The 22,314-nt window shown below is 47.9% G+C and overlaps 1 protein-coding gene across 3 annotated transcripts in view; it reads left to right on the forward strand.

Annotated features, from left to right (window-relative positions):
- LOC132384400 (lysophosphatidic acid receptor 5-like) overlaps positions 1–20,082 on the forward strand; it is a 102,379-nt gene extending 82,297 nt beyond the window's left edge. For 2 of the 3 annotated variants that reach the window (XM_059955520.1, XM_059955522.1), the window contains exon 3: positions 17,471–20,082. In XM_059955520.1, coding sequence (XP_059811503.1) covers positions 17,471–18,664 — 1,194 coding nt within the window. In that variant the 3' untranslated portion in view covers positions 18,665–20,082. Of the gene's footprint in view, positions 1–16,442; positions 16,858–17,470 lie in introns of those variants that run through there. The other variant, XM_059955523.1, reaches the window with a different exon arrangement.
- Positions 20,083–22,314: the final 2,232 nt, after the last annotated feature.

Genomic DNA, 22,314 nt, shown 5'->3' on the forward strand with positions numbered 1-22,314 from the left:
GAGCTGAATGGCCTTGTTCTACTCCTATGATTAATGGTCAGATGTTCTAACCTCTTTTCCTCCTTTTCCCCATTCCATCTCCTCCCCACACCTCCCTCTCGCCCTGCCACGATCCTCACTATCACCCCACAACTCTCCCCCTCTCCCTTCACACCTCCCTCTCGCCTCACACATCCCTCTCCGCAATACACCTCCCTCTCCACCCACACACCGCCCCTCTCCCACCAATTCTCCCTCTCCCCCACACCACCCTCTCCCCTACTCTCCACCGTCTCCCCTACTTTCCTCCCTCTCCTCCTCTCCTCTCCACTAATCTCCTCCTCCCCCACTCTCCACCATTCTACCCCACTCTCCCTCTCCTCCCGTCTCCCGTCCACACTCCACCTACTCCCACTTCTCTCCTCCTCCTCCCGCTACTCTCCCCTAGTCTCCCCCTCTCCTGCTACTCTCCCCTCTCACTTAGCTCTCCTCCCTCTCATTCCACACATCTCCCTTACTCCACACACCACCCTCTCCCCAACTATCCTCCCTCTCCCCTGCACACATCCCTCTATTACCTATGCTCCTCCCCATGCCCAAACTCAGCTACTGTTCCCCTCAAAGCACCACCCTGACACTACCCATGAACCTCCCTCTTCACACCCCCACACTTCACTTCACTCCCACACACACAACCCCCTCCCCACTTGCACGCCTCCCTCTACACCACACACTCTTCCCTACACACCACTCTCTCCCCTATACACACCACTCTCTCCCCTATACACACCCCCTCTCCCTCCCATGTTCACCACCCACTCCCACACACTCCTCCTTCTCCCCCCATACACCTCTCTCTTCCTCTCCACACTCGTCCCTCTCCACTCCATGCACCTCCGTCTCACCCCTGCATGCCTCTCGCCTTCCCCCACCTACCCCACCCTCCCCCTCACACGACCCTCCAAACCCCTGCGCACCTTCTGTCCTCCCGCACGCACAACTCCTGCTCTCCCTCACACCACTCCCTCCCCCGCACATGACCCTCCAAACCCCTGCGCACCTTCTGTCCTCCCGCACGCACAACTCCTGCTCTCCCTCACACCACTCCCCTCCTCCGCATATCCTTTGATGCCCTGACCATTCTGAAAGCTATCAACTTTGAGCACTCAGCTAATCCGCCCAGTAAAACTGGGAGGAACTCAGTACTGTTTTGTGCAGGTGTACATGGCCTCCTGCCATTTGTTCTCCCTGATGAAGGCAAGCATGCTGAAAGGCCTTCATCACCCCCTTCTCCAAATTACACCTGCAATCAGCTCCCATTGATTTTTGTCAGCTTTACACTGGGAAGCTTTAATTCTATTGCATGCCATCCAGGCAGGTTGTGCCCGCTGAAGCAGGTGCATCCAGAATCCAAAAGGAAATCAGAATGTAGAATTGCAGAGAATGTGTTGTGATGGACGGGTCATAATGTCATTGACTGGGGATGAAGTTGACTTCAGCAAACAAGGTCCACTTAAGAGTCGGGTACCTACATTTTTTGTCCAATGGCAGAGAGGAAGAGGTGCTGGATGATATTAACTGCAGCAGGAAGTGCAGGAGGAGCCAGTGGAAGGGGAAGCTGGGTTTCCTGATGGGCTTGTGCAGAGCACTTGCTATTTCAAGCCTTGACGCATCTGGATAAGATGTTTTTTTGTGGAGGGTCGATGACATGATTGGTGATGATCTTTGGGGAGCATTTTGGATTTGCTCAACATTTTCTGCAAGCAGAGGTGCTGTTTCAATCACAGCGTACTTATGGTTGGACCTGGACAAATTGACGGTGCCATTTAGACCCAGGAACTTGAAGCTCCCAAGAGAGCTTCTTGTCATCCCAGCTTTCCAGCAGATTCCCTGCCTGCTTTCTGTCTCATCCTCCCCTCATTGATCAAGCTATTGCAGAGATAGGTGAGAGCTTCAAGTTCATGGCCAAACACAAGCTAGCAGCTTCCCCATGTCCTGCTGCACTGGTGATCGGGGGCACTGCCATTCTCATTCAGTTTGAGACAAATCTGTCAACAGATCTGGCCCCATTTCTCAGGAAGGATGTGTTATTATTTGAGAGAGTCCAGAGGAGGTTCAGGAAGATGATTCCGGGAATGAAGGGGTTAACATACGACGAGTGCTTGGCTGCTTTGGGCCTGTACTCACTGGAATGTAGAATTATGTGGGGGTGGGGGGGATCTTTGATCGTACCGAATGTTGAAAGGACTAGATAGGGTGGATGTGTAGAGGATGTTTCCTGTGGTGGGGGTATCCAGAACTAGAGGGCACAGCCTCAAAACTGAGGGGTGACCTATTAGAACAGAGGTAAGGAGCAATTTTTTTAGCCAGAGAGTAGTGAATCTGTGGAATGCTCTGCCACAGACTGCAGAGGCCAAATCCGTGGGTATATTTAAGGTGGGAATTGATCGTTTCCTAATTGGTCAGGGCATCCAAGGATATGGTGAGAAGGCAAGTGTATGCGGTTCGAGTGGGATCCGGGATCAGCAATGATGGAATGGCGGAGTGGACTGGATGGACTGAATGGCCTCATTCTGTTCCTGAGTCTAATGGTCTTATTGTGGTTATTGGGGATGGGGAAGGGGGTCACTGGGAAATGGGAGGGGCCATTGGGTCTGCCAAATGGGTTATTGGGAAAGACCAACAGATCAATGATAATGGGGAATCAGACCTGCTGCCACTTTTGGGAATAGTGCGAGCCATTAGGATCGGAACGCCGTTTGGTCTGAGATGGGATCGTCAGGAGTTGCGCAGGGGACACTGGGAAAGGAATGGAGGAAATTCAGAATGGGACGTGTCATTGGGAATGGGGCTGTAATTGTGAACTGACAGCCACCGCCGGGAATGGAGTTGGATCGACTGGGAATGGGTCGGGGCCAATCAGATTTGGTACAGGCATGGGATTTAGGGAGAAGTCCACGGGAATGGGAAGGAGGATGCGGTGGGGGTTGGCAGGATTCATTGGTGATGGAGCAGTCAGGAGAAATTGGAGATGGTCATTGAGGATGTGCTGAGGGCACATTGGGAGTGGGGGCGGGGTTTGTCGGGAGTGGGGGCGGGGTTTGTCGGGAGTGGGGGCGGGGTTTGTCGGGAGTGGGGGCGGGGTTTATCGGGAATGGGACACGGACATTCTGAATGGGGTAGTTCAGGACAGACAATATGAGTGTGAGGGGAACGGGTTTCACAGCCACAGGCGATGCTGCACAGCAGATTCAGCATTTGTGCTCTCCTGAATATACACATTATTTCACGACAGTACTGTATTTACCTCCCTTCTTTTGCTGTCAGTTCATTTGGATATGGCCCAAGTGCGGCGAGAGAGAGACACTGATAGCTCACAGACGTTTAATGGAAAAGAGAATGTCAGAAACACACTGAGTCTCAGCAATTTGCAGAACGGTAAACTTTATTTTTCGAGTCTGCAGAGTCGGACCCAACCAGCTCCTGCTAGATTGAGTGCCGAATTACACTTTGCACAGTTTTTTTATACCCTAGTTGTTTACGACTTTGTGAGTTGCACCCATGTGAGGTGCAGACATTCTTCCTTAATCTCATTACAAAATTACAAATGTGACTACCCTTTGGCCCACTTATCAGCCTCAGCGCATTAACACCGTTATTGTTCAACCATTAAGCATGTCTTCCCGTTACCTGTATCGCTTCTTTAATCAGCAAGCTATTGTTTCATCCTGATTTTGCAAATTGGTTTATACGTTGCCCTGCAAGTTGCTTTGCACGTTCTTTCTGTGTCAGCACATTCTAAATGGACTCCTTAAGAATCATTTCTCTCAATCCACCCTTTTTCTTTTTAGAATGTGCTATCAGTTGGGCTTTTGCCACGGGTTTACATAGGCTTCTTCCTCTAGCTCTATTTCCCTTTGTAGGAGTACCTGAACAGGATCAGCTGGGGCCCCTGGTTGCATGACTTGTCTTGCCACCCGAGCTACTAGCTCCCGCAAGCAGGGGATCAGACATGGTAGCAGAAGGAGGACCATCAATCCCCCTCCTATAACCCCTAAAGCGGTTCGCCACCAGCCTCCTGTCAACCATCCGTCCAGCCAGTCCCAATACCCCAGCGGCTTCCAGGTCTGTACCGGCACGTGGGCCAGTTTCCTTATTTTATCTGATATTTTTTGAACCACCTTTCCGTTGTCATCTATCTTTAAGCAGCAGTTGGTTAGATTAAACTTTCCACATACTCCTCCTTTTTGTTGTAGTCATAACATTTCTCGTTTACATGCAAGTGTGATACAAAGGACCCTGGAAAAACCGTCATGCCCACCCTTACCGTCGTCCTGCACTTATCACATCCCCCTTCAGCGCTTCTCAACAATAGCAGTATATACATTACAGTCCCAAAGTTCATTCTGTCCGTCTTTTGAGCTTTAGCACCATCGGGTCTTCTCCCTGGACGCAAGTCCATTCTGCACCTTCTTCGGGCTTTACGGGTCCCTTGATTCTCGCGGCGTGGGTCCACCCTTTTTCTTTTGTCCTTACTGCGGCTTCGGTGGTCAGTAGCACCTGGAATGGGCCTTCCCACTGCGGCTGTAACTTCTCTGGCTTCCAAGTCTTAATCAGGACCCAGTCACCGGGCTGAGTTCGGTGGAGTGCGAAGTCCAGAGGTGGGGTTTGTGCGAGTAACCCCTTCCTGCGCAATTCTGCAAAAGAACGAGATAGTGCCTGTAAATAGTCCCTTACAAAGACATCTCCCCCTTGCAGGGAAGGATAGCCCTCCACCTTGTTCCAATATGGAAGGCCAAACAACATTTCATAAGGGGATACTCCTATATCTTTTCGAGGAGCCGTGCGGATTCTTAGTAGGGCCAGGGGTAGACACTTGGTCCAGGGTAGCTTGGTTTCCATCATTAGTTTTGTCAATTGCGTCTTCAAAGTACTGTTCATCCTCTCAACTCTTCCTGAGCTCTGAGGGTGCCAGGGGGTGTGCAGCTTCCACTGGATTCCTAAGGCGTCACAGATTAGCTGGTGTGTTTTTGAGGCAAAGTGTGTTCCCCTATCTGAATCAATAGACCCCATTATTCCATATCTTGGGACTATATTTTCTAATAGGATCCGTGCCACTGTAGGGGCGTCCGCTTTAGTGGTTGGGAATGCTTCCACCCACCGAGTGAAGTGATCCACAATTACTAACAGGTACTTCCATCTCTGAACTTGTGGTAGTTCCGTAAAGTCTATTTGGATCCGATGGAACGGTCGGACGGCTAGTGTTTGTCCCCCCTTATGGGTGGCACGCATCATTTTCTTGATTACCTTTTGGCAGGTGTAACAGCCCCACACCTCCTGTTGAGCTAGTGTGAATATCGCTTTACAAACATAGTCCCTTAGGATAGTGTCGCACATAGCTTGCACTCCCCAATGGCTTTGTTGGTGTAGTTGTTGCAGTATATGACGAGTTACTTCCTTATTCAGTACTTGCCGTCCGTCGGGGGTCTTCCACTCGCCTTCTGATGTTTGTCGGGCTCCCCTATTGATTCCCCGTATAAGAACTGTGCCGGGTTACAACTATTGTTCCTTTCAAAGCTTACATCATCCCCGACCATCAGAATGGTTTCGTATTTCAGTATGCGAGAGTCCGTCAACCACCGCTGAGCTTTTTGGGCTAAGAGGGTGCTAACGGAGTGCGGGGTATACACCGTCATTCTTCCCCCAAAGGTTAATTTCCGTGCTTCTTCTACCGCTACGGCTTCTGCCGCTACGGCTTGTATGCACGTCGGCCATCCCCGGGATACCGGGTCTAACATTTTTGATAAAAAGGCCACAGGTTGCCGCTTTCCTCCTTTTTCTTGGGTTAGTACTCCTAACGCAGTTCCTTCATTGTTTGTTGCATACAGCTGAAAGGGCTTTTCCAGTGCTGGCAGTGTTAATACCGGGGCCCGAATTAGTTGCCCTTTTATTTTCCTGAACTTCTGTTCTTCTTCTTCGGTCCAGCTGATTATTCCCCGGTCTTCCTTTGCCAATTTGTCGTACATAAACTTCACCAGGGAGGTATAATTCTCTATCCAAATCCGGCAATAGCCCACTAAGCCCAGAAATTGTCTTATTTCCTTCTTTGTTCTGGGAAGCGGTATTTTAGTTATTCCCGCTATTCTTTCTGGGGTTATTTGGCGGTGCCCTTTACTGACTCTGTGTCCGAGATATGTTATTTCCTTCTCGACAAATTGCAGTTTCTTCTTGGACACCCGCAATCCTTTTTCTCCTAGGTAATTCAGGAGTCTTATAGTATCGTCTCGCACTACCTCCTCTGCTGGTCCCGATAGTAGTAGGTCATCGACATACTGTAATAGTTGGTTCTTTTCGGTACAATGGAATCCAGCCAATACTTGCTCCAGTACCTGTTCGAATAGGTTTGGGGACTCCGTGAACCCTTGGGGCAAGACGGTCCACCGGAGTTGCTTCTTCCGCCCAGTGAATGGATTTTCCCATTCAAATGCGAACATATCTCGGCTACCTTCCTCCAACGGGCAACTCCAAAAGGCATCTTTTAGATCTATCACACTGAACCATTCATGTTCAGGAGGTATTTTGCTCATTAATGTATAGGGGTTAGGCACTACCGGGTATCGTGTTTGGACTACCGCATTTAAGCCTCTCAGATCTTGAACCATTCGATACGTGCCGTCGGGCTTTCGGACCGGTAGGATGGGGGTATTAAAGGGTGACATACATTCTTCCAGGAGTCCATCTGATACTAATGTCTCAATTACAGGTTGTAATCCCCTCCTCCCTTCCATGGCAATGGGATATTGCCGTCTTCTCACCGGGCGGCTGTTTGGCAACAGGGTGATTTTCAGTGGGGTGATGTCCAGGCCGCCCCGATTACCTTCTTGATACCAGACACTGGCCTTTATTTCCTGATCATCCTTTTCAGTCATTACGAACAGTTTCACCTGAATTTCACCTTGATATGGCACCGTCCCGATCCCTAGCAGTGCCTGCAAATCTCTTCCCAATAAGTTGAATCCGGCTGACGGAAGTAATAACACATCCTGGATACCTTCCCGGTTGTCGCATTTTATCTGTACATCTTCTATTATTGGGACCTGCATAGTTTTTCCTCCTATTCCGGAAACCCCAATGGTTTTGGTCCCAATCTTGGTTCCCGGAGGGGCTTGGATTATACTAGTTCTTTCAGCTCCTGAGTCGACCATGAAGGTTACTTCTGACCCTTGAGGACCTAATTTTAAATTTACCAGGGGTTCCTGCTTGTATCTCGTCCCCAAGGGTTGGGACCCCTGACACCCCTATTCTTCTTCCATGAGGGCATAAGCTCGGACTTCTTTTCGATATCTTGGGCACTCCCTCTTAAAGTGGCCTTCCTTGCTTTTGCTTTTTCCCTAACATCCCTCTCTTCCCTCTCCGGGTCTATTTCTTCTGTTTTTTCACTTTCTTCACGTCCTCCCTCTGCTCCCGCAAGGGGCGCAGAAGGCTGGACATAGGGAGGGGGTAAATGATCGAGTGGGTCCCACTTCCGCTCCCCTTTAATGCCCAATTTAAAACTCTTTGTTGTTACTCCTGGCCAGGGAGCCCAACAAAAAGCATAAGCAATTTCTTCCGGTTTTACATTTGGTTTTGAATTAACGTAAATGTTTAAGGTTTGTCGTACCCAATCCTCCTCAGACCCAAGCCGCGGCCACCAGACCGCAGGTTTTTCTATCGGCCGTTTCGACCAAATTAAACAGTACTGTATCATTTTTTTCTTTTGTTTCCCTTTTAGTCTTCCACATCCCCAATTCTCAAACATTCTACTGAGGGGGCTATCAGGAGGAACCCCCGGGTATGGTCCCGGTCTTCTCCGTCTCCTCTTTCTTTTTAGAGCCACCCCCTCCCATCTTATTCCGCTCTTACTTAATCAGGAGGACCCCCGGTCTTCTCCGTCCTTACTTATTCCCGCACCTTTCTACTATAATAGTAGGCACTTACCCGGTGCGTCCTGGGGACTTCCAGTACCAGGTACTGTCCCCTTCTCCCCGTTTACCGCTCTGCGCTGTCCGGATATCACTCGCTCAAGCCGCGTTGGAGCGACGAGCAAGGAGTCAGGGACCGCCAAACTCGGCGGGGTGCACCGTCTCCGATGTCCTTCCTCGTGTCCATCGCGGCCGGAGTGTGGATCCCGGACGAGCCCCCACGTTGTCAGAAACACACTGAGTCTCAGCAATTTGCAGAACGGTAAACTTTATTTTTCGAGTCTGCAGAGTCGGACCCAACCAGCTCCTGCTAGATTGAGTGCCGAATTACACTTTGCACAGTTTTTTTATACCCTAGTTGTTTACGACTTTGTGAGTTGCACCCATGTGAGGTGCAGACATTCTTCCTTAATCTCATTACAAAATTACAAATGTGACTACCCTTTGGCCCACTTATCAGCCTCAGCGCATTAACACCGTTATTGTTCAACCGTTAAGCATGTCTTCCCGTTACCTGTATCGCTTCTTTAATCAGCAAGCTATTGTTTCATCCTGATTTTGCAAATTGGTTTATACGTTGCCCTGCAAGTTGCTTTGCACGTTCTTTCTGTGTCAGCACATTCTAAATGGACTCCTTAAGAATCATTTCTCTCAGAGAACAATTAACGTCAGGCCAAACGGGGCCGTTAACTAGGACTCTCACGTGTAAAACTAGATGCCAACACTTGCTGCTGAAAGGAATGTCTAAATATGAAACGGACACTGCTGGTCTTCAGAGCAAGTTGGCTCAGCGAGGCCAAACGTGAGATGGCGGAGAAACGATTCTCGGGTCACGACAAGCGCTACAGCGGAAAGAAGGGAGTTAAGTACAGCCATCGTGGGATGACAACTGGCTGACGCGTGTGTATTTGTGAGCGCCGATGCTGATCTCTGCTGCGCTGCCCGGTCCGTGGCTGTGACAGTGGGGAGTAGGGCGGAAGTTAGACGGACGGTGCGTGGGGGACCTGTGACCGGTGCGAATCGTGTCGTGGTTTCTCGTGCCCCAGAAATGACCAAGAGACGCAGAAGATTCTTCAAGACGGGTTAAACTTTAATTTGCAAATCAAAGCTGAGACAGTCAGAGAGCTGGTCGCTGATTGATCACCGATCCCCGGACACAGCATTTTTTATATCAATCTTCTGGTCCAGTTTCCATTGACTTATGTTGAAACACATAACATAACATATAACATATAGATTAGAACACGTATGTTCTAATCTACATCTCTTAGCTGCCTCTCATTAACACACCATTGTCTTCTACGATTTCATTCTCCTACTAAATTGGGTACATGCATAGTAAATAGCAAACTCAGAACTGACCAATGTTCTAATCTACATCTCTTTAGCTACCTCTCATTAACACACCATTGACTTCTACATTTTTAGGATACATGCATAGCAAATAGTAGTCCTAGGATTATGTGACTTAATTATGTTCTAATCTACATCTCTTTAGCTACTTCTCATTAACACACCATTGTCCTCTATATTCTTAAGATTTCATTCTCCTACTAAATTGGGTACATACATATCAAATAGCAAGTTTCAAAACTGACTTCATAGTTTTGGTTACACAGCAAAATTTATACTTTTATACTCCAATATATCCCTCCTTTGAGACCCAGAGGGTCTCATATAGAGAAAGACGTAAGAGTCCGCGCACAAAAGCCCCAATAAACTCAAGCACTTATTCCCAAATCTCGGGTTAAACTATAATTTTCTGCGCCAAGACCTCAAAGTATTTTCTCCCTGTTACCCTGGGCCGCTGAGCCAAAAATCTGTCCCTTTGTACCTGAGACAGGGAAAAAGACTCATAAGCCCTTACAATCTACTCCCACACTGTCGTTTTCCTCTTGTTCATCTTGCAGGTGTTGTAGGCTGTAACGATACATTTTCGGTGTTTCTTTCTCCACTAAGCTTGCTTCAGTAATTGCCACGAGCATCGGAAATTGTTTGGTTGCAGCACGCACTACAAGAGACTTGAGACAAGGAAGAAAACAGCACAGCACAAGCGCACAGCTCAACAATATAATACTGACAGTTATTGCTATTTTAGTCAGCCATGCTCCTCATCCTCCGAGTCTATTTTCCAACCAATCAAAAAACTGATGTCCAAATCCTGCATTCTGTTTAACCTCCGTCTGCAGATTCTTTAATTTATTTATTGCTCTGGTGAAAGACCCTTCTGGGCTAGTATTGTTCGGTATGAAAGTGCAGCATTGTTCTCCAAACATTACACACACACACCCTTTTTCTGTCAAAAGCCAATCCAGTACCTGTCTGTTTTGACAAGCCGTCCTGCTAGATGCATCTAGCTGTTGCCCTAAGGCCTCCAGTGCATCATCGATGTAGTTGATGATTCTCTGTTGATTGTAGTATATATAGTTTATCCATTCAACATTTTTGCTTACCCCTATCACAGGTATGGTAGCTTCCCAGTGAGCATCTCATGCGGTGTCAGGCATGTTATTCGATTAGTTTGCATGTGGTAACTCATCAATGCTAACGGTAAAGCATCGACCCAATTAAGTTTATTGTCTGCACAAATTTTGTTTAGTTTGGCTTTCAGGGTTCCATTAATTCTCTCTACCATGCCCTGCGGCTGAGGGTGGTATACACATCCAAATCCTTGCTTTATCCTCAGTGCCTGTAGTACCAGTTTGACCACTTTCTGGATAAAAGCTGAACCATTGTCTGAGTTAACTTCTGTAGGTATTCCAAACCTTGGAATCACTTCATTTGTCAGAAATGTTACCACTGTCTTTGCCCCTTGATCTTTTGAAGGTACCGCCTCCACCCATCTGCTAAATCGATCAATTACTACCAGCATGTATCTTTTCCCTCTCACTGTCTTTATCATGTCTACGTAATCGATCACTAGATATTTAAATGGTCCTTCAGGTACAGGAATGTGGCCTATTGGGGTTGTAATTCCCTTTCGAACATTATTCTGTGCGCATACCTCGCACTGTGACAAGACAAAGTCCACTGAAGCCTGTAAATAAGGTGACCAAAAACCATCCTTCTTTATTTTCTTTATCACTTCCCCCCTTGTACAATGGTCCATCCTATGCGCTTCTGAAATCAGAATCGTCAGAAGAGGGGTGGGCGCTACCAACAAACCGTCTTCCATGCTCCACAAGCCTTCCGGATTTTTCTTGGCCCCCCTTTGTCTCCACATTGTCTGTTCTGCCAAAGTTGCCTTACCTTGTATTTCAATTAGGTCCTCTACCTCAGGTTCTGGAGTTAGGCTTACCTGGGGGGCAATGACAGCTGATGTACACCCAGACGCTTTTCTGGCTGCCTCGTCCGCAGCTTGATTTCCCTTTGTTATTATATCATTTCCCTTTTTATGTGCCTGGCATTTTACTATAGCCAATGCTTTAGGTTTCATTATGGCTTTTATTAAGTTTAGAATTTGCTGACAATGTTGTATGGGATCTCCGCTACTTTTTTAAAAACATCTCTGCTTCCACACTGCCCCGAACAATTGGCACACTCCATGAGCATATGCCGAATCAGTATCGATGTCTACTGTCTCACCTTCCATCATTTCACACACAGCGGTCAGGGCTTTGATTTCCGCTAGTTGGGCGGAACACGGTTGGGGCAGGACTCCATCCTAATAATCTTATAGCTGGACTGATCCTGCTGTACTACTGAGAACCCTGCATGATTTCTATCATAGTCCCTATAACAAGAGCCATCTCCGAACAGAACCTTTTTATTTGCATCCTCTAGTGGTTCTGACCGTAAATCTGCTCTCAATTTGGCAAATGCCATCGTCTTCCCTACACAATCATGGGGTTCTCCTTCATAGACCAAAGGGACAAAATCGGCTATATTACTGGTAGTGCATCTCTGTATAGTTATATCTGGAAATGTCAATAGCATCTGATACGCTGCTATCCTGGCTGGCGTCAACACAAATTTCCCTCTTTCCAGCAATTCTGCTACTTTGTGCTGTGTGTACAGAGTCACAGGATAGCCCAGGGTTACAGATGATGCCTTTTCATATGCATAGTACAGCGCCGCCAATCCCTGATAACAGGGTGGATACCCCTGGGCTACCTCATCTAGTTTCGTACTGTAGTATGCTATCGGCTGCTTTGCTTTTCTTGTGCCTATCTCTTGTGTTAGAACTGCTGTGACATAACCCTCCTATCGGTTAGATACATACAAATGAAAAACCTTCTCGTAGTCAGGCAAAGCTAATTCTGGTGCTGACTGCATTTCCTGCTTAATAGTATTGAAAGCTATCTCCGCCTCTCATCCCACTGTAAGCCGTTCTTCAAATTTGTATGTCCTGCTTCTTTCATTATCTTTCTCAAAGGTGCCACAATCTCAGCATATTCTCCTATCCAATCTGAGCTGTACCCTGCCATTCCCAAAAACGTCATCATCTGCCCTACAGTCTGGGGTTTGGGGGCCTTAGTTATTGCCTCAATCTGATCTGGTGCTATCGCCTTCACTCCCTTGGATATTACCCTGCCTAAGTATTCCACTTGCTGCTTGCAAAATTGCAGTTTCTTTTTGGATACTTTATGTCCTCCGTGCGCTAGCTTCTCTAACAGAGTTATAGTGTCCTGCTCACACTGCTCCTCGCTGTGGGAGCAAATCAACAGGTCATCCACATACTGTAACAATGTACTTTCCGATGGTATACCCTCTAGGTCTGCCTTCAATACCTGATTAAAAACGTGTGGTGAATGTTTAAATCCTTGCGGCATTCTGGTATAGGTATACTGAGCACCTCTGTAAGTAAATGCAAACAGATACTGACATTGATCGGCTCTAGAGGAATGCTGAAGAAAGCCGAACACAAATCAATCACTGAAAGGTAACTTGCTTCTGGTGGAACATTAGTCAAAAGCGTGTGTGGGTTGGGGACTACCGCTGGTCAGTCCTCTACCACATCATTTACCGCTCGCAAATCATGCACCAATTTCCACTTAGATTTATCCGCTTTTAAGACCGGCAGCAACGGGGTATTGCATGGACTGTTTGTTCTTTTAAGCACTCCTATTTCAAGCAACCCCTGCACTGTCGATGCTATTCCCTCTTCTGCTTCTGGTCTTAGAGGGTATTGTGGTCTCCTGGGTGGAATTGCTCCTTTTTTCAGCCTTATTCCCACCGGACTAGCTGTTTTTATTTTCCCTACGTCCGTGTCATGCTGTGACCACAGAATAGATGGCAACTCATCTAACCTTTTATCTTTCTGCTGGCCTCTTTCCTTTCCCAGCAAGGACAGGTGTGGTTGGGGAGTTATTTCGACCTCTCTGACTGTTCCTACCATATCTACACTTACCATTATTTTAATACAATTGTTGTCTTCTGATATCCACACCTCTGGCGTGATTTTCCTCCACACTGTTACGGTTTCAGCACTCTTAACTAAGGGTCCTAAGTCTTTAGATTGATATCCCTTGTTTACCAAAAATGTTACGTGGGGCGCAGCCTCCGGTATCCTGTACCATTTTTCTAAAAAGATGTTCCACTTAACTTGTAAAGCTGCCCCTTGCTTTCCAATTATCACAGCCTCCCCTTCCAGGTGCTGTTGGGTGCATACCTCCAGGTGCCATCTCTCCTCTAACTCCCTGTTCTGAGTCTTGTCAAAAATCACTGTACAATGTAGCTCAGATTTGGGCATTACAGCCCTGGGTAATATAGCCTGCACGCCCTTTTTCCATTTCTCCCAGGTTTCCTGAATCTGATCTGCGATGTCTCCTATCCAAAAGACATTAGCCTTCTTGTCTTCTCGCACTATCAATTGAGCCCCTGCTCTTTCCACACTTAGCCCATTTCTGGTGCATTCTAATTTTAATTCCAGTTTCAATAAGGCATCTCTGCCTAACAAATTAATCGGAGTTCCTTTAAATACTAGCACCGGCAAAACAATTCCTTTATTTCCCATTCTCAACCGCACTGGAGCCATGCACTGTGTCAACTGTGTTTTCCCCGAGAACCCTACCGTCTTAATAAACTTTCCTGACATGGGAAGGTGAAGGGCATACTGTGGCTGTACACAAGTGTACGTGGCTCCAGTATCTATCATCATTGGTGTCAGTTGCCCCTCTAACATAACCTGAACAATGGGTTCCTCGTCTGCCTCCCTTGTTATCATTGGGTAATGTCCCTTCTCACTCGAGTTCTCGGGACACCCCTAATACCTCGCATAGGGGTTCACAGGTCTGCTTGGGCCTGTGGGGGCTGGTCCTTGGCTAAACTGTAGTTCCCTTCTTATCGGTTCCTGCTGGTGTGTGACAGGCCATGGTGTAAACAGACAATCTCTTCTCATGTGACCTGGCTGATTACATCCCCAGCGCAATCTCTCTACCTCTCTTTCCCACTGTTTCCTCACTGGTCCCCTCTGCACATAGCTCCTCTGTCCCCCTCCTTGGGACTTCCAGTCCTGTCTGGGCTGTTTGAATTTAGTCTGTTCCTGATAGGGCATTTGTGGGAATGCTCCTCCAAAGACGATTATTAGCATGGGGTTTTCCAGTCCTTGTCTTACAGTATGATCGGTTCCTCCATATAGCGGTGCTTCATCCAGTTCGATGGCTGTACTCGGACCGGTGGTTGCTGGCAGCATCTTTTTGTTTTTCTCTTTTTCCTTCTTTTTGAGTTCTTAGAGCTGCATTTGTATTAACTTTCTTTGCACCTCTTCCTGCTGCTCAGCCAACCTTCGTTTGTCTTTCCAGTATTTCTCAACCGCATGTACTACGTGGTCTCTAAATTCTTGTGGGGTCATTGACATTAGCCCAACCACTTCCACCAGTTTGGATTTTACTTGTGGAGGCATTGCATCCAAAATGCTGTGTCGGAACAGTGAGGTCATAAATAAGCTATTCTCCACCTCTTGCTCAGTCTCCAGTCTCCACCTTTTCAATTGGTTTTCTACGTCGGCTGCTGGGTTTTCAGTGTCTCCCAGTGGATCCCCTTTTAAGGCTTTGGGGTCCACTTTGGGTGGATAAAGCTTTCTGAGGGCCTGCCATACCCTCTGCCTCACTCTGTCAAACCAATCTCCATCAGTTCTTGGGTCGTTCGAGTTTACTATGCCAGCCATTTCCATTAGTTCGTTAAATTTGGAGTTTCCCATCAACCTTATCAACAGTGCCTTCAAATCTCCCATAGCCAATAATCGTCCCGCTGTTTCTTCTTCAAAGGCTCTAATCCATTTCCCTGCTCCTTCATGTAGATTGGGCAGAGTGTTTTTCAGCCCTTCTAGGTCCTGGGATCCCCAAGGGATATACTGCACTTGTCCTGATCCTTTTACTAACAACGGCATCATTCTTCCTCCTTCTTCCCACCTGCCCTGGCTCTCCTCCTCACCTGACTCCCCACCTGTCTCAGGGTATGTCTTTACTGCCTCCCACATAAATGTCTCCGGGGTTCTCTTCTTCCCTCGGTCTCCTTGTGGAGTCCTTCCCTTCTGTCTTGATTCAATACTTGGTTGGCCCCTGGAGTATTTTTCGCATCTCTTCTGGCAACCCCCTCTCAGTAACTTATCTGGCTCTCTCTCTACTTCCGCAAGTCGCTCCTCTACCGCCTCCTTCTACTCTTCTGGGCTTCTGCCTCCTACCTCTTCCCCACAAATTCTCACATCCTCTCTCTCTCCACTTAACTCTTGCTCCTCCAATGAGTCACCTTCTCTTTCTTCCTGTCTGTGTCTGTACACCTGTGGCAGGGACTCCTCATGATCCTTACTGTTTCTTTCGCATCCGGGTACGGAGCTGAAGCCAGCTTCTCACCATACCCTCCTCTCTCTCTAACAGGCTGTTTTTCCAGCACCTGAGTGTCTTCCTCGCTTGTACTCAATATTCTACCTGTCCTCCTCAGCCTTTCTCCCTCCGTTCTGAAGAGTTTTAGCACTTCCATTTCTCGTTCTCTTTTTTGCCCTCTTTTCTTAGAGTTATCTTTTGGTTTGTAATTTTTAATTAGTCCCTCCATTTCTTTGCACAAACTTACCTCAAACGTTCCTTCTCTTGGCCACTTTGTGACCAGGTTATTGGATCTTTTTTCCCATTTTTCTGAAGTTTTTGTGATCTCATTTTTAATTAACGGGAATTTTTTGCTCAGAATCTCTACTGCCGTTCCTTTACCTGTCATGTTATTCTCTCTTTTTAAGGTATTTCAGAGATCCACAGTTTGTTTACTGGATAATATTATTTACTCTAATTCTACACCTAGTTCTAGTCGAACACCACATGGACTTTTTCTTCCTAGTCTAACACCACGTGGACTTTTTCTTAACTAAACTTACTCTAATTTTACGCCTAGTCTATTTTCCTTTCCCTGCCCGTTCAGCCCTTCGTTTCATACGAAGCGGTACCCACAGGGATTTACCAACACCACGTGGACTTTTTCTTAACTTCTTATTAACTTATTTGTACTTACCTTCACTGCAGTGTTCTTGATCAATCCTCTGAGCCTCCTCTGTTAACCCCCAATTCTGCCAGATTCTTTGGACCGGAGAGACCCTTCGGCAGTGGTTCCACACTTCTGAGACTCCAAGACCTCCCCAACACTACAGAATTCTTAGTCCAAATTGTAGCAAAAGCGCTCACCTTTTGTTTGGGTGCACCCTTTATTCTGTTAGCCCTGTGGGGGGTCCCTAGAGGACTGGGAAGCGTCCCCATTATGCCGTTTCCTTTCCGCGGGTCGCTTTCCGGTCCTGCCGTGGTCGCTAATTTTGTCGTGGTTTCTCGTGCCCCAGAAATGACCAAGAGACGCAGAAGATTCTTCAAGAAGGGTTAAACTTTAATTTGCAAATCAAAGCTGACACAGTCATTGAGCTAGTCGCTGATTGACCACCGATCCCCGGACACAGCATTTTTTATATCAATCTCCTAGTCCAGTTTCACAGGTACCACAGGTATGTCCCATTGATTTAATCATGTTCTAATCTACATCTCTTAGCTGCCTCTCATTAACACACCATTGTCTTCTACGATTTCATTCTCCTACTAAATTGGGTACATGCATAGTAAATAGCAAACTCAGAACTGACCAATGTTCTAATCTGCATCTCTTTAGCTACCTCTCATTAACACACCATTGACTTCTAAATTTTTAGGATACATGCATAGCAAATAGTAGTCCTAGGATTATGTGACTTAATTATGTTCTAATCTACATCTCTTTAGCTACTACTCATTAACAACACCATTGTCCCCTACATTCTTAAGATTTCATTCTCCTACTAAATTGGGTACATACATATCAAATATCAAGTTTCAAAACTGACTTCATAGTTTTGGTTATACAGCAAAATTTATACTTTTATACTCCAATACTCGGAATGTGAAAGGGGTCATTAGGACAGGGCTCTGAATGGGAATGGGACAGAGCAGTTGCGAATGGGCGAGTGCTCATCGAAGATCGGAGCAGGTCCCATTGGGAAAGGGATGGGGGGCGATTGGGAATGGGGCATTCCTTAGCAATTTGCTCACTGACGTCAACTGTTCCGTAATCCTGACTCTCCCCAGATGCAGCTGAATGGCACCCATTTGCCCCTGAACGGCACCCAGTTGCCCCTGAACAGCACCCAGTTGCCCGAAGTCTGCCGGGACTATGACTACATAACGGAATTGCCCAACTGCAGCGACCACGATCAGATCCACCGACTGCAGCTGGCCTGGCACAGCGTACAACTGGCCATCGGCCTCCCGCTCAACGCCGTGGCTCTCTGGGTCTTCATCTGCCTCCTGGGCCTGCGGACGGTGGTGACGGTTTACCTGGTCAACCTGGCCGCCTGCGACCTGCTCTTCACTCTGGCGCTGCCCCTGCGGATCTACTACTTCACCACTGACCTCTGGCCGCTGGGCAATGTGCTGTGCCAGCTGGCGGGCTCGCTCTTCCAGCTCAACATGTACGGCAGCTGCCTCTTCCTGGCGGCCATCAACGTCGACCGCTTTCTGGCGCTCGTGCACCCACTCTACTGCCAGCCCCTGCGCCGGCGCCGGGTGGCCTGGAAGGTGTGTGGGGTGGTCTGGGCGCTCATCGTCCTGGGGTCCATCCCCGTGGCCCTGGCCCACGACACCAGCTGCTGCCAGGGCGCCAACTCCACCGTGGAGGTGCGCTGCTTCGAGAGCTTCTCCAAGCGGGCCTGGAAGATGGAGCTGCTGCCCCTCGTCGTGATGGCGGAGATCCTGGGCTTCCTGCTGCCCCTGTCAGTCGTCCTGTACTGCTCTGTCCGTATCCTGCACGCCCTGAGCCGCAGGGGGGGCAGCAGGCAGGGGGAGGGCGAGGTCCGGAGGAAGAAAGTGCGCCTGCTCCTGCTGGCCAACGCCACCATCTTCGTCCTGTGCTTCCTGCCCTACAACCTGCTGCTGGCGAGCTATGCGGGGCTGAGGGCCAAGGACTCAGGCAACACAGAGTTGAGGGCCAAACTCCGCTTCGTCCTCCAGATCACCATGCTCTTGTCGAGCTCCAACTGCTGCCTAGACCCGCTGGTCTATTATTTTAGCACAGAGGGCTTCCGGGCTACCTTCCGGCGCAAGACCTTTTCCAGGGCTTCGGGCCAGGGGCGATGGACACTCCTGCTATCGTCCAGGAAATGGCGTGACCGGGCCAGGTCCTCAATCCCCGGATCAACCCCTGTGCAGTTCCAAGTTGTGAGCAAGAATGAGGGGCTGGAGAACGGGGAGGTTAAAGAGGAGACAGGGGAGGAGTGCTTGTAGACTGTCTGGGTGGGTGACCCTTTGATCCCACGATACTTTTTGAGCCAGCCATTACTGTTCAATCTTAGGCTCCCAATGTCCCACTCCTTCACTCTCACTCCTCTTGTCCACACCCCCAAAGAATCACCCTCCACCATTCACTCCTTCCCACTCCCTTCCCTTGTCCACACTCCTAAAGAATACCCTCCAATTCTTCCAATTCACTCCCACTGTCCGCTCTCAACAGGCAGGTACCTTTACCATCAGAAAAATGTATACAACATACATCCTGAAATTCATTTCCTTCACAAACATCCACAGAAACAGAGGTGTACATCAAAGAATGAATGACAGTTAAACCTTTGAACACCAAAGCCCCCTCCTATGCACAAGGAACAGCCCTCACCACACCCCCACTCCCATGAGCAAAGAAGCATCAGCTCCTTCCATCGAACATTCAAGGGGGTGCAGCAAAGCATCAATAAAGACAGTTGTGCAGTACTCCAAAGGCCAGTAGATTGCACGGTAGTTCGGCATACCACACGCACTCTCTCCTTAATAAGGGGAAAAAAGAGGGGTCCCCTGTTTCACAGAGAGAAGGGAGACAGAACAAACATCTCACTGATTCGCGATGTTAGAAGTCTGTTGTGTCGCTTTTTCTGAGCTCTGCGCCCAGACAGTCAGGCCCAGCAAGGTGCAGCTCCCCAGACACACAGACCCCACCCCGGCAGCTGACCGCTGCTCCCCATGTTCTGCCACGGTGCTTCAGTCAGGTCCTCCGGACCAGAACCACAAAATTCTGGCACCCTGAAGGTGTGCTAGTCTTCCTCGGGATATCAAAAAGCAGCCGGTCCTAAGGCCTTGAGAGCGGGTCCCATTCCCACAAAGAACTGAAGACAGGGTGCAACTCCAGAAAAGGGAAAAAGGAGATTTCAAAGATACAAGTAGAGATGTTTCCAAAGAGGCAAATGTACAATGTCCTGTGTATGTTACTCAGAATGGCCTCTTTGGCCTCTTTGGTTTGTTACAAGTAGGAATGCTTCTTTGTCGGATAAGTGTTTCTCTCACCGTTGTTTCACTTTAGAATGGCTGATATGGTAATTGTATTCATTTGTTAATCAATGGGGAATGTTACTGTGTCTTGTGATGCTGGGAATTTGGGGGAGGGGTTTTTTTCGCGGGTTTTTTTGGTGAAAGGGGGAGGCCGAGGAAGACGCTGAGGAAGGTGGACGTGTGCTGGACTGCTCGTAAGACCACCGGGGTGGTCCCAGGTGCGACGGCCGGATGGGTCGATTGGTTCGTTGATTGAGCTCCAACGAGTGCACTAAACAGACTGAACTTTGATAAGTTGGCGCCTTTTGTTTTTTCCTTGTATATATATATATATATTGTATTGCCTACTATTTTTTTTAATTTTAGTAAACTCTTTAAAATGTATTTCATAACGGTATTTGTTGTGGGTTTGATACTGTTGGCGGGCGCGAGGCATTAACTCGATTCTCACAGCACCTGCGTGTACGGGAGGTGGGGTTGGAGAGTGGCTGGATCTCCTTTTTCCCCTCGACATATACCAGCCTGTTGGGTAAGGGTTACACAAGCAAAGGAGTCACAGTTTAGCACCATCTTGACTTCACCCCACCCCTCTGCTCCTAATGGAGCCCAACAATTCCTAATCACTCCAACTGCACACACTCCCAATGACCCAGCCTACCCAACCAGTCTGCACTCTCAATATATCCCCCACTCACAATACACAGCAGCCCTTTCTGTGCACTCCACCACCCATGCTCGTAAAGAGTCCAACCCTTTCCACGACCACAGGCACTACGAACGCTTCCTGCCCACTCTCGATGACCCAACAGACACTGCGTTGACTGCAGATTGAAATCACTCAGAGTCTGACGGTAGGGGTGCGACATGTATTCACTTATCTGGACTGGTCTCAAAGTGCGTGAGATAAAAAATAGGCAAGTCAACATAGTTTCCAGTATCTGCAATCACATCAAATACTTCTGAGACTTTTCACTTGGACGTGGTCCAATTGATTTCAGGAATTATCAGCTATAAGGAAAGATGGATCAAACTTGGATTGTTTTTTTGTGGGGATTTTTGGAGGCTGAGGAGAGACATGTAAGAGCAGGATAGACAAATGGAATACAGTGTTGGGAAATGTACAATTATGCGTTTTGGTAAAAGGAACAATAGTGCGGATTGTTATCTAAATGGGAAGGATATTCAAACAACGGAGTTACAGGGGACTTGGGAGTCGACATGCAAGACTCCCAGAAGGTTAATTTAAAGGTTGAGTCTTTGGTAAAGAAGGCAAATACAATGTTGGCATTCACTTCAAAGGAATATAGAAGCTAGATGATAATGCTGAGGCTTTATAAGACACCAGTCAGGCTGCACTTGGAACAGTGTCAACAGTTTTGGGCCCATATCACAGAAAGGATGTGTTGTCATTGGAGAGAGTCCAGACGAGATTCACAAGGATGATTCAGCGAATGACGGGGTTAACATATCAGGAGCGTTTGGCAGCTGTGGGTCTGTACTCATTGGAATTTAGAAGAATGTGGGGGGATCTCATTGAAATCTATTGAATGTTGAAGATGAGATGGGGTGGATGTTGTAAGGATGTTTCCGATAGTGGGGGTATCCTGAACTGGAGGGCACAGCCTCAGAATTCAGGAGTGACCTTTCAGAACAGAGTCAAGGTGGTGTTTTTTTAGCCAGAGAGCAGGGAATCTGTGGAATGCTCTGGCACAGACTGCGGTGGAGGACAAGTCTGCGTATACCTAAGGCAGAAGCTGATAGCTTCCTGAACGGTCATGGCATCAAAGGTTATAGCGAGAAGGAAGGTGTATGGGGTTTAGGGGTATCTAGAATCAGCCATGATAGAATTATGGAGCAGACTCGATGGGCTGAATGGACTAATTCTGTCCCTGTGTTTTAGGTCGTATGCTCTAACATTATAAGATTACTGGAGGCTACAATACATCCTTTCTGAAATAAGGGGCCCAAACCTGTTGACAATACCCCAAGTGCGACCTGACCAGTGTCTTGTAAAGGCTCAGCATTAACTCTCTGCTTTTACATTCTGTAACACTTGAAATGCGTGCCAACACTGCACTTGCCGCCTTGACTGAAAATCTTGCACCTGTGGTGAGCGTACAGTCAAAAAAGGGACTAGCCATGATAGAATGATGGATCAGACTCGATGGGCCAAATGGCCTAAGTCTGCTCCTATGCCGCAGAAGATTATTACGGGCAAGTGTCGAGCTGTTAGCCAGCATCATTGCTATATTTTCCCCGAGGTAGAAATGCCAAGCAGAGGTGGGAAAATGCGATGAGCGAGGCATGTTTTTTTTCACAGAGAGGACAGTGCACGTCTGGATTGGGCTGCCAGATGCAGTGGAGGAAGCAGAAACTGTGGATGTGGTGAAGAGAATGGAGGGATATGGACCATGTGCCCAGACCCGCACTCCAGACCAGAGTGTTTTGTAGATAATAGTAACCACGTTTTAATTTGAAATGTCAGCTTTGTAAACCCCTGGTCCCTTTCGGCATTTTATGAGTAAATATAAGTTTGTAGTTACGCTAACTCGGTTGGTGGGGTGGGGACACGTCTCCACCAAAGGAGGTGTGAGGTGCTACTTCCCTCCGCTAGCCTG

This window comes from Hypanus sabinus, chromosome 32 (genome assembly GCF_030144855.1).
Source record: "Hypanus sabinus isolate sHypSab1 chromosome 32, sHypSab1.hap1, whole genome shotgun sequence".
In the NCBI taxonomy this organism is placed as follows: Eukaryota; Metazoa; Chordata; class Chondrichthyes; order Myliobatiformes; family Dasyatidae; genus Hypanus; species Hypanus sabinus.